At 39.5% G+C, this 13,123-nt stretch overlaps 1 protein-coding gene across 1 annotated transcript; it reads right to left on the reverse strand.

Annotated features, from left to right (window-relative positions):
* Window positions 1-3,358: 3,358 nt before the first annotated feature.
* Window positions 3,359-12,563, reverse strand: LOC139739808 (DDB1- and CUL4-associated factor 10-like). Its single transcript, XM_071650402.1, has 5 exons — window positions 12,143-12,563; window positions 11,060-11,173; window positions 9,572-9,769; window positions 5,079-5,460; window positions 3,359-4,172 (listed from the first exon to the last, which is right to left on the reverse strand). Exons 1-5 carry the CDS (start codon window positions 12,490-12,492, stop codon window positions 3,756-3,758), a joined length of 1,461 nt encoding a protein of 486 aa, XP_071506503.1. The 5' UTR covers window positions 12,493-12,563; the 3' UTR covers window positions 3,359-3,755.
* Between the last annotated feature and the right edge of the window lie 560 nt (window positions 12,564-13,123).

A 13,123-nucleotide genomic window follows, 5' to 3' on the forward strand; every position in this document is an offset into this window, starting at 1 on the left:
GCTGCCATGGAAATCGCACATTAATATTGTAAGAAATGAGCCATCGGTTTTTCAAAGATAATGATATAAAACAACAGATCATATGAATCGGGTCATGGCTGGATTATGGGGGCCTTGACACACATAGGCCCTACTAATGCTTCAAGACTTTCAAGAGCTGAATCTTTTAGTTTGAATGAAAAAAAAATAATAACAATGATAATCGAAAAACAGATGAGAAGCATTATTTCAAGACAAAGCTGAAATTCTGCACTGCAGCTCCCTGTGCGATGTGCTTGCACAGAAAATTGGGCAATTAAGTTACATCAACTTGCACACACAATATATTACTGTTTACTGCCAAAACTTTGGAGACTGCATGATCAAAATGGAAAATCTAGGGTTGGCTGCAAGGCAAGCACATGATTGATCTCGAGGGCAGATGTCAGAAAATATTAAAAAAAAGAAAGATGTCAAAAACCTCAGTGGACTACAAGCTGTATGGCTAAATTCAAATCAAGTCCTCTGCATGAATAACTTGAACTATATATGCAAAAGGATGAATGAATTCATACAGCCAACAGAGTCTTGCTGGACTTGCTGTCCTCACACAGTTCTACAAGCACACTTGCTCCTTCTTTTTGACTTTCTACAGCTGTTTAAAAGCTGAGAGTCTATGAACACTGTGACGGTTGGAAAACACACGTGGGCCGAGTATTTCACTACCTACTAAAGACGTAGACAAAAAAAAAAAAAGTCATGTGTTCACTAAAAACAGAGCATTCATCCTGCAGAAGGTTCATCATAAAAGCTAGCATCGTTAGCCTTTCCACATGATAGATATATTCAAATACTCTGCAGTAGGCTATAGCAAACTCGTGCGTTGACAAAATGAAAGCCATCACTTTTGTTTACAGATAAGCAACCACGCAGCCTGGAAATTAGGTAGAAATCAAAATGCTCACTGCATTCTGGATTGGGTATATTTCTATGGCCTTTGAGTGTGAATGTGTGGAACCATGAGCCATCGTAGTTTCTTCAGGAACTTAACTGAATTACCCATAGAGTATCAATGAGGTAATATTTTGTGAGGTTCTTATTTTCGCAAATTTTGCGAGTTGGGTGCTATTCGTGAATTCAAAGACACATGAAAATATTGACTCTGATCCCGATATGAATGTGACGTACACACATACATTTCTTCGTTCAGTACTGTGCTCCACAATTGCGAATTCAACCACTCGCGAAATTGCCGGGAAGTCCCCATTCCCCAAAAATTAGACTCGCTAAATATATGGTGCCTACAGCAACTCACCGGACTGCAGACTGCCAGATATGTTTGATTTTCACACGCTTAGATGAATATCAATCACAAATTATGTAGCTGTATTTCAAAAACTGCACGCTGCTCACATATTAGATGACTCTGATATTGGGAGATGCTTAGCAGTTAAAGTTCACATTCTATAATCGTTTCTGATTAGTCTGAATCAGGATTCAGCTAAATCATAGGTCTAACACAGCACGAGTCATGAAACTTTTTTTTTTTGGTTTGGTTTTCAAGGATTCAACATACACACAAGTCTTACTGCAAACCCTACATAATGAAGTAATGCCTTTGGCATCCTTCAGGGGGTAGGCATAAATCTGACTCTAGGTGTTATTCACCAACATATTTGAATCAACAAACAAAATGATCTAGACATAATTATGCAGAAAAAGAAATGATATCTACAGAAGACTGCAGAAATGGCTACCACTGTATGGAGCAGGTTGAGAACACACTCGAAACCCTAGTGTCATACAATGCATATGTGACCATATATCACAAAACCATTAAAAAGTCACACTACCCGATTCTACACAAGGACCTGAAATATGCAAATAGGGTCAACTAAGTTAATCTCTACATTTCTATATTTTCTGAAAGAGATTTTCTTCTTCAACATAATGGTATAATTTGAGATCATAAATGAATAGGAAATTGTGTATTTTAGCATTTTTTTCTAGGACACATTTTGGTAGAATAGCGTAATAATGTATGCTTGAGAAACCCCTTTACATTTCTTAAAAGACCCCTTTCAGACACTTCACTTTTAACTATAATAACTTTTGAAAGGATGATGCCACTATATTAAAAGCTGGCATTAGTCATGAATAGAATGTGCTTAATGAGTGTGACAAATTCATAATTAATCTGATAATTATTTCATTGCAGTTGTTAATGAGAGCTGTCTCCTGTTGTTGTTTTTTCTTATTCATTACAAAGAGTGTCACTGGGAGAGATTAACTGCTTGAATAGACCTTAAGCTCCAAAGCCTCCTTTCTGAGTAACACTTTTGAATAGGGTTTACTTTCTTTCCATTATTTAGGTAAGTTAGGAAAGTCCATTTGTACTGAGTTACATGTACTTAAAGTCCATTCTTTCAGAATCTGCCCTAAACTAGAAATCCACATCTGGCGACTTTTTTCTTTGTTGATTTTGTGATGTCGGGTCACATATACCTGTTGGGAACCCATTCGTGAAAATATAAGACTCAAAGCTTATTACTTAATTCACAAGCATAAGTATAAGCATGCAGCATAAATTATAACAAGTGTGCACAGCATCACAAAGGCGAACCATCCAAGGGCAGAGCCAGGAAAAAATCCTTGTTATGAATACAATTTAAAATGTATAAAATGTATTTCTGTTTGTTACCAGAAAACATGCATATTACTGCTGGGGTGACAAGACCTTATACACTGTATCTCAAATTTTGGTGAAAATTACTCTTTTTTTTTAAAATTGATGGTCAGATAATCATTTAAATATTGTCTTGTCTAAGTTCTAGCTGTCTTATCCTAATGGGGCCACCAGTGACAGTATGTTTTTATTTTGTTTTGCTTTTTTTCTGTAGAAATATGTGTGTATATGCCCCCACCATGCTACAGACTGCCTACTGCTTTCATTAGTACACGTTCCTCCACTTTGAAAAACAAATAAACCAACAACTCAGTATTCAATATCCTTATACTTGAGATGCCCATAAGGTACTTCACAGCACATGGCAGTGATTGGCCAAAAATGAAAGAAAGAAAAAAAAAGAAGGTACATGAGATACAAGGAGTCACTGAACAATGAATTAAAAAATCATGATAATTCAATTTTTTATAAGCAAAGACATACCACATACTGGAATATCATGCAAGCTGTTCACTTTTTTTGGTGAAGATATGATGGCAGTTGCACAATGAATAAGTTAGTAAATGAATTCAAACAGTATTGAGATAAAAGTGCACAGGGACTAGTTGAGGTTAGGTAAATCACACAAACTACACTTAGGTTTACTGGCAAAGGACATGCCAACTGTGTCTATCATTGTGGGCAACACTGGATAAAAAAGTCTGTTACAGGCATGAGCGATAGATGTGTCACAATCGGATCATGTTTTCGAACAACATCCCCTACAAGAAAAATGACTCCTGCAGTGGACACACACTGGAGATCGCATCTGTCAACACGTCACCCAGAATTGCAGGGGTGGGCGGGCGTTGCCAAGAGGTGGGAAGCAACGTTGCAGCAATGGTCGGCACCACGTCCTCCTGGCATCGAGTCCTTCGTCTCCACGAAAGCAGCAGATGGGCTGAACGGGCAAGAATGCGCGCCACAATAATGTGTGTGTGTGTCAGGATAGCAAAAGGGTCACAGAGGAAGGTCAGAAGAGACCCACTACTGTGCCCCTCACTCCTATCATGGTAGATGGCTTCAGAGTACTGTCTTGAGATGGTTACTGCTATAACTCTGGATGGTGGAATACCACTTTCCCCTCCAAGCACCCACTGGCCAGCAGGCACTGCGTGGGCGAGAAGCGCGATGTCAGCACCGTCGCTCTGTGGCACGAGAGGAGTTTCACCTGCGTCAGCTCCCGCGCCACAGGGCGCGTCTGCGAGGCCTGCAGGTCGCACAGTTCGCTGCAGTGGCCGTCGAAGGCCAACAGTCTCACGCCGTGCCCGTAGGACGAGCATATGACGCGCCCATCGGGACTGATGCTCAGTTCCTTGATGTAGCCCTTCCCGTCGTTGGGCTCTGCGGTGTAGTACAGGAGTCTCTCTTTGGGTGTGAAAGCTGGATGTCGTATCCTACCCACCTCCTCTGGTCTGTCTTCCTCGCTGTGCACTGAGGTCTCTTGTAAATCATGGACACAAGTCCACTGGATCCACAAACATCAAAAGAGGGGGAATAGAGAGTAATGACAGTTAATTATCCACACACATGCAACAAGTTTTGTTTCATTGAATATATGTAGGAATAAATTGAGGTATCTTTGGGAGCAATCACAGTCATACATTTGCAACCAAACAGTACAACACCCAAAGAAGTGCACAAAGAAGTGCATTAAATCATGATACTGAATACAAAGTGCCAAAAACATGTGGCCGACTAGTGCAAAGGCGGCTAAAATCACATATCATCTTCTTTGTTCTTTTTGTTTTATTTGGGTATTTCTAAATTCTCTGCTTTCTAAGCATTGCAATGATGCAATAATTTGCCGCATCTTATTGAAAATGGAAACTGGTCCACTACATGAAACCCCAATAACATGAAAATTGTCTTGAAAACATGCAGAAGATTCTACATAGCAGGTCAATCATGGCAGCAGCTTTATATAAACTGAAGCACTGTGCATTTGTCAGACTTCCAAAATTCTGATAGGAGGTAATCTTCGATCAAACTTTCAATTTCTGATGAATAAGCGTAAGGGGTAAGCCATACAGCATGGACTACTCATCTCGACCCAATATTACACAGTGTTTTGCAGTCAAAGTAAGTTACAGCGATTGATACAAAGACAGTTTACAGTGATCAAAATGTGGGCTGGTACACAGTTAATTGATTGTTGCCTCAGCTGTTTCTGCACAAACTGCAGTTATTGCAGGCTGAAATAAGTTTGTTGTCAACAGCAGCGAAAAATGTAATCATTAAAAACCAGTTGAAGACAAGTCCCGAGTATACTCGGGCAGGTGTCTATGGGAAATGGGTGTTGTGGCAAAATCAGACAGTCCTCAACGGGTTAAGAGGGACTCTTTCACAGGCTGCGGTGACATCCTACATTTACCTCTTGATCTTCTAAGGCCGTTGTATACCTCGACACCATGCACCAGCCCTGTGGGTGGATCAGCAGCGACGATATACACTCGCCGTAGCCGTCTTCCGGGAAGTCCATCACGATCTCGGCCCGGTTCCTGGACCTGTGGAACATGTGATTACTGTGGTGGTCCCGGAGTTCCTTCCTCCTCTCGTCGTCGAGAAGGTCAGCATACACGGAGGGGTCAAAGTTCTCAAAGTCCTCTGACAGAGAGGTCAGGCAGAGGTCGTGAACCACAAGGTAGAAGCCCTCCGACGACGACAGGACAAGCTTGGACGAGTCTGGGGTCAGGCGTGTTCGCATGAGACTATCCATGTGGAAAAGTTGAGTGTATTGCATTTCCTCTTGGTACCTGCGGAGCACAAGCATATATGCAGGAAAACTGTAGTTCTGCTTTGTTGTTTTTAAACATGTTGATGTCTACACAATAACATCAAATGTTTTTCTGGCAATCAAATTTGGAAATCTTTCTAATTGGTCAGCTACAACTAGATGCTTCTTGAGTGCTCACACTGAAAGGGATTTTGCTACTTCATCGTTGCAATGCAATATCTTGACAAATTTATTGGCAGTTTTATGATTCCACTTGCAAAAAACCCAACACATTGAACATTCCATCTTGTCAAAAAGGTCAATTTTTATATCAATCAAGCATATTCAGGAGTTTCTTCATTATCAGCAATTCACTTGGGAGAACAAGTAATTGGCCCCCACAGACAGGTGGTCACTATGATCTATGTGGTAGCCGTGTTTGATATTTTCACGATAAACATACTAGCTTTGCATTTCTAGAATAAATTTCTAGAGAAGTTATCAAAGGATTCCAGTATGTCATCAGATAAGGCCAAGTAAAAAAAGAAAGTAGTTCTTCGTCCAGGTTTCTTGGGCAAGGCGATGATGGAGGTCCTTACTATTTGATATCTTACTATTTTTTCGAGGATTCTCAAAATGAAAGTAATATGTGTTTATATGTGTGAATACTGTGATATAAACCACTTATCATTTGAGTGATGCACAATTAATACCAAATCTGCGTATATTGCTGTTTATGCATGACAAGTATACCAATTTAACTACACTGTGACTGTATTCATTCATTCATATCAAGGGTATGGAAAAAAACAACGTTTTTTTAACATAAAATATACACATTTATGCATCACTTGTTGAACCTATGAATCCAACCATTATCTCTGGAAATGCATAGCATTATTTTTGCCTGTCAACACAACACAAACTTACTGAGTTAGATCTTTTCTCATATGAAAACTTATTCGCTCAAGGATTTAAAATGCCGCAGACAGTACTGCCAATTGTCAACCCTATGAAACAACCACCTGATTTCCTTTTTACTGAAAGACAGAATACGAACAAGTTGAATACTATTTTATTCACTATTTAAAGCCGTTCGCTGTGCACACGTGCGCTTGAGATCGGTTCTCTCCATCACTCCACGATTTTTTTTTTCCAGCTCCAGAACGCATGCTATGCTGGCTGGCTGGTCTCCTCTACTACAGGGAAACCCCGTTATAACGAGTTCGGTTATAACGAGGAACCGCTTATAACGAGGTGATCGCGTCGGTCCCGTTTTCCTTTGCGTGTAATGGCAGAACGAATCGGTTATAACGTGTTCGGTTATAACGAGATTCCGGTTATAACGAGGACAATTTCGGTAAATCATGATAAAGAAAAACATAGGCAATTTGATCGCATACAACGAGGTTCCATTTCTTGACCAAATTGCCGCTTTCAAACACGCGACAAATGAAACATTGGAAACCGAAATCTCGCTATCCACGTCTTTTCCCGTTTTGCAGAGAACCGTTCCTTCCATGTTTTCTTCTTAATCACGCGATAAGACACAGGAACACCTTCCGATGTTCCTACTAATTATTAAACACAATCATTCGGTTTTCTTTTTCGCGAGAAACGCGTGCGTGATATGAGGTCAGACCACAGCGCAACGAGAAAAAAATACTTTTCAAAAACTTTTCATGTAGCGACAATAAAATTTGACCAAAAATGGACAATTGGAATGCGTGCGCAACTCATCATTATATCCTTTCCAATTTTAGTTCCGACTTCCAGTTCTTTTGCTGGTTTTGAGCAAATATGAGTTTAGATGATTAAAGGCGAAATAAGAAAATCATCGTTCCGATCCAGCCGGGTGACAGTAGCGTTAAAATAGTTGAGTAACGCATGTTAACCTATACTTAATCGGTGTTCAGAAAAAGAAGCAAACGCATTTATTAAATTTGAACAGATCTGGATTTGTTCATTATCATTTAACAAATGATAATTTAAATATGAGTGTGTATGATCAAAGCAGAAATAATTAGTGAGATCATCGCGATCCTGCCAGGTGACGGTAGAGTAAAAATAGTTGAATAACGCATGTTAACCTACTTAATCGGTGCTCGGAAAAAGAAACAAACGCATGTATTAGTTTGAATAGATCTGGATGTGTTCATTATCATTTAGCGAATGATAATTAGTTTAAATATGAGTGTGTATGATTAAAGCCGAAATAATGAATGAAATCATCGCGATCTCGCCGGGTGACGGTAGCGTAAAAATTGTTGAATAACACATGTTAACCTACTTAATCGGTGCTCGGAAATAGAAACAAACACATTCAACAGTTCAAGAACGGATGTACAAATCGCGAAGAGATTTTCGGAAGAAAATAAAGAACCCATTTTTAATCCCTTCGAGCGCAACGATCATACATTGTATAAAATTACACCCATTTAAATGATTCGTGAAATTATCGAATTCCCGCTGGGCACCAACAGCGTAAAATACCTTGCAAGTTAGCGGTAAACAACGCACGTATGTTACTCTGAAATCATCGCGATCTCGCCAGGTGACAGTAGCGTAAAAAAAGTTGAATGACGCATGTTAACCTAAATCAGAAAAAGAAACAAACGCATTTATTAGTTTGAATAGATCTGGTACAGATTTGCGTAAACAGGATGACAACCTCCCACATTCAATCCTGTCACATATTTTCAAGAACGGTCGTACAAAACGCGAAGAGATTTTCGGAAGAAAATAAAGAACGCATTTTTAATCCATTTGGGCGCAACGATCATACATTGTACATGTGTACAAGATTACAGCCGAAATGATTCATGAAATCATCGCATTCCCGCTGGGCACCAACAGTGTAAAAATACCTAGCAAGTTACGGTAAACAAGGCCTGTATTTTACTCTACAGTATATATTTGCCCCCATATTTGCGCTGGTGTTTAGAAAAAGCTTAACAAACAAGGATTACAGTAAAGAATTAACTTATCATTTCAGCCTCTATTTCTTCGTCTAATTCACAAAATCTCCCTTTATTCTCTCAATAATAACGCTCAATAATTGTGTAATAACAACGCAAAGGATATGTTTAAGTTTCATTGATGGGGTATATGACATCATGCTTATGTTTTTTTTTTTTTTTTAATGAGTATGGTTATAACGAGGTACCGGTTATAACGAGGTAATATCGCCGGTCCCACGGATCTCGTTATAACGGAGTTTGTGGTTACATTGCGCAATCAATCTAGCAGCACATGAAGCGGGCAACAGGACGAGAGAAATGTACAGAAGGTGCTCAACGTCCTGTCTACATCACGACGTATCGAGTGCGCTGTACATCACAGCCCAGGCCCGCCCATCCACCCACCAACTACAGTTCAACTGCTTTGTGGGTCATTCCTTCTTGCCGAGCTCGCAGTGTGAAATGCATACGTTATTACATACGCACTACAGAAGCTACAGCTGTACTACAGCTATAAAGTAGAGGACGCAAGGCGTAATTAGAAATAAGACATCACGATTGGTAGGTGAATTGTTGATTTTTTTTTTTTCTCGGCAGCCGAAAAAAATAGTAAATATCAAAAAAGTCGATGCGGCAACTGAAAATCGATGCGGGCGGGGAGCAGGCTGGGACGAGAATTATGAATTTCTTGGTATTTTCAGCGCCATTTTGAAAATAGTAAATAGTAAAAAAATTGATGCGGCAGCCAAAATCGATGCGCGCGAGGACGAGAAACTGGTTTCTTTTTTTACTTGGCCTAAGATGTAACAAACCTAAAAACAGTGGCTACTGTAAGTAAAATAGTGACCACAGGAGACTAAATAAATGGCCATTGGCTGCACCAGGCAGGTGGCTGTCACAAGCGGAAATTGAACCCCAATTTTTCAGAGGAAATTTTTATGGCTGCTTTGTGCAGGCGGTCACTGAAGACAGGTTGACAATACCCATAAAGGCTATTAAAAAAAGGTAAATTGGCATATATTCCAATCCATTAAGAGTCCAGAAGAATAGGTGAAGGCGCTACAGGTACTGGTGATCTTTAATTGGATGCAACCTAAAGTAAATACAATCCCCTATAAGTAATTTTGGATACTGTTAGTGACTAGTACAACATGTATGAATTTCTTTGAAACAACTGATACATTTTCATACCTATTTATGTCCCACGCCAGGACATTTCCATCAAATGCCGACGTGACAAGAAGACCCGACTGGGAGCAGTATTCTATACTCTTCACCCAGTTGGAGTGGCCTCTCAACGTGCAAATCTTGCGCTTCAAGTTACGTATATCCCACAATGCAATAGTCTTGTCATCAGAGCCGGAGGCAAACGTGCGACTGTCAAGAAACCTGTCAGGTAAAAATTTAAATGAAGATTTAGAAAAAAGAAAAGAAAAAGAAAGGGAAATTAAGGATCTGCAATGATAACTAGTGATGCTGGGTGTATGGGTTGCACACACATTTTTGTAGTTTGAGGTGATCAAAACCCTTTTGCATCGCTTGTGGGTTGTACCATATACTGTATACGCCATATATTTTAATAGTGAGTCCGATTTTCATGAATCACGACTTCCTGACAATTTTGTGAGAGGTTAAATTCGTGATTATGGAGTACAATACTGAATGAAGAATTAACGGGATCAGAGTTAATATTTCCATGTGTTTCTCAATTTGCGAATAGCACGCAACTTGCGAAATTCACCATAAGAAAAACCTCATGAAATATTCAGTGTATACAGTAGTCATTCATCCGCTGAACACTACTCTGATTCAGCATTCTCATATGCATCTGAAAAGTATTTACCAACTGTCTGCCACAATTATAGCACCAAACTGCCACATTCACAGTTGTGTTTTCATTTATCATCATATCTATAGTGCTCACAGATCCAAGCAGAGATCAGAAGAATATTTGCAGGGAGCTGAGAAGAGGTCTGGAGCTCATGAATATTTCATAAAGTCTGCGTTTTATTCCTACACAGTGGCAAAAGTTTTAATGATGTGAACTCACTGAACACGCAAATAGCACATTAACAGCTCAGTCTGAGTCTCGACATCTAATGTCAATGTATGGGCATGATTAATGAGCAGTGGCAACAAATCCCCTTCGTCAAGCCATAACCACATTTCTTGTTTTTCCTGTTTGGTACAGTCCGCTGCTGGCATATTATCGTGCCTTAAATGCTTGTCAAGTGCTGGGTGTACAGTGTGCACTTAGAAATCCTCTACAATTTTCTATGTGCAGCTAAAGACAAACAAACAAACAAACAAATAAGCAGGTGCTCATCGCAGCTTTACAAGTTTTATCTTCTTCTTGAGTTCAAGGAGGTGCAGCTGATGATGAAAGGTGGTAGGGAGTTTCACAGCCGAATAGCATCTGGGTAGAATGTGGATTGAAACAAGAAAGTTCTGGCAAATATGGAACCTGAAGCTTTTGTGGGTTTCCATGTGTTGATGGTCCATGTTTGTACGATGACCAGAAAACTCGGGAGACAGGAGTGATTTCCATTAATTCTCAGTCTAGAGCTGACATTATTTCTATCACATTACACTCAAAAGTGATGAATGAAAAAGGAAAAACCCAGTCAGGGTGTGTCTTTGTAGGTCAACTGTCAATTAGTTTACATACACAGACCTTACCTGATGCAGTTGACACAGTCTGTGTGCGCCTTGGGGATCTTTGTGATGAGTTTGGCTGATATCGGGTCAAAAAGCTGCATGGCCTCCCCCTCATATGCTGTCACAAGTGTATCCCTGATAGAAGAAGCACACATGTGATTCAACAACCAGGGGGTGTTTCATAAGGCTGTTCTAAAGTTATGAACGACTGGTGATCAGTTCTTGTGCCGACTTATTGCACATCAGAACGTGTTCCAGTCGTTTTTAAGTTGTTTGTAACTTTATGAACAGCTTTATGAAACACCCCCCCCCCCTCCCCCCAGGAGACATAACAACATCATCATATCAAGCCACTGTTAAACATTTGCACCATCTCGCATCATTGGTCATTGGTTCACCTTCCAAGTACTGTCACAATTTTTAAAATGTTATACCAGCACACAGTACATTGTAGGTGTCTCTTGCAATACTTTTTCCTTGTTAATGTTATATCAGACAGGTTGCTCTTGCAGTATTTTTTTTAAAGCTTTGACAATATATTTAAGCATAATTATGAATACAAATGCATGGATTATACACACACACACACACATACATAACCCAAAATACCGAATGTTTTGCAAGCAAAATTAAATTATTTTGAAAAGGTTGGTACTAGTAAAACCTAGAAAGGTCAATTGGAGCATAAACCACACTTTGGTGTGGCAAAACATAGAGCACCATAATATGCCTTAGTCCCACCTGTACACGAAATGAGTAGTGTTTAGGGCCTATCTCATTCTCAAGCACATGTACAAACGATTCATATAAGGCCACAAAAGATGGGGTTTTTATCAGACAAGGAATAACTCAAAACATACTCTCTTCAGTTTTGAGAAATTCACACTTGAATTAGCAGTGAAACTCTATCGTCAATCCTTTTTACACCAGTATACAGTAGCAGTAGAAGTTCGCAATCTAGCTGCCACTCCACAGTCCATAGTTTTACCTTGGCATTCACGCTCAGATTCAGTGACCACGGTGACAGTGTCACAGGCAGAGAACTGAGTAGTATTTTTGGATTCACAAATCTTTCTAACTGTATACTTAGTTGCCATCACATACCCATTTGGTGAAAATTCCAGGTTGAATACAGCTCCACATCCCACCGCAGACTCGGGTGATACTTTCACGGGAAGGAGATGATGATATAAACTACTTTGGATTTTATCTTGAATCCGCACGCCACACATTTTGAGGCCAAGTCGATATTGACATTCAACCCGAGTCGTGCTTGGAGAAGGCCGGGTAACTCTCCCGGTGGTGTCCTGTCGGGAGTCCGATGACTTTCGTAGAACACAAGAAGGAAGGGCAAGCTGTCGACGATGAACCCATATCATCGTAGAAATTTGCTCATTGCTCTCTCCTTCGCGGCATCCTACATAGACTTTGTGTCTTCCAATATTCTTCGCCATTTGTGACGATTTGGAGTCTTATCAGAAATCGATTTTGGCTGGTGGTTGTTGACCCGCAGTTGTAGTGTTCTATTATACACGTACACATACTATCGTATTATCATGCACGCAACTTTTCCAACTCGCTGCGCAGTTCGACCTCAAGACAGCCCGACCCAAAAATGACCGCCCTGACCCTACATAGCTCGACCCTCAGATAATATTTAAAAAAAAAATAAACCCAACGATACAAAGTTACATTGAATAGTCACAAATTAAAAAAGCATTCAAAAACACATAAACATGATGATGGGTTAGTACATAAAAAAGTTTTGCTGCTCTTCCTCAAGGCTCTGTGTACATGTAATATATGATATATTTTAATATCTTTATACAAAAACCCACCTACTTAAATAAAAATACATTATTTACACAAAATGTTTCAATGTTTCTGTGGATATCATATATTTATATATATATATATATATATATATATATATATATATATATTTATATATATATATATATATATATATATATATATATATATATATTAAAGAATCGTTTCAGGTTTTGAAATACGTTTATAGCTCGGACCTGCCCACTAACCACTGCCAACTACTAGGATAAATCGCTTGCTCCTCAGGTCAAA

This window comes from Diadema antillarum, unplaced genomic scaffold, assembly GCF_040938485.1.
Source record: "Diadema antillarum isolate AM-2024a unplaced genomic scaffold, OU_Dant_1.0 seq00000819_RagTag, whole genome shotgun sequence".
In the NCBI taxonomy this organism is placed as follows: Eukaryota; Metazoa; Echinodermata; class Echinoidea; order Diadematoida; family Diadematidae; genus Diadema; species Diadema antillarum.

Bases quoted from the DNA above. Each gene is read 5' to 3' on its own strand.
- LOC139739808 (XM_071650402.1), bottom strand. From the start codon at position 12,492: ATGGCGAAGAATATTGGAAGACACAAAGTCTATGTAGGATGCCGCGAA. The intron at 11,174-12,142 runs GTATGTGATGGC...TTCTTCTATCAG, and splicing joins CTGGAATTTTCACCAAATGG to GGATACACTTGTGACAGCAT. The intron at 5,461-9,571 runs GTATGAAAATGT...TGTGCTCCGCAG, and splicing joins CTGGCGTGGGACATAAATAG to GTACCAAGAGGAAATGCAAT.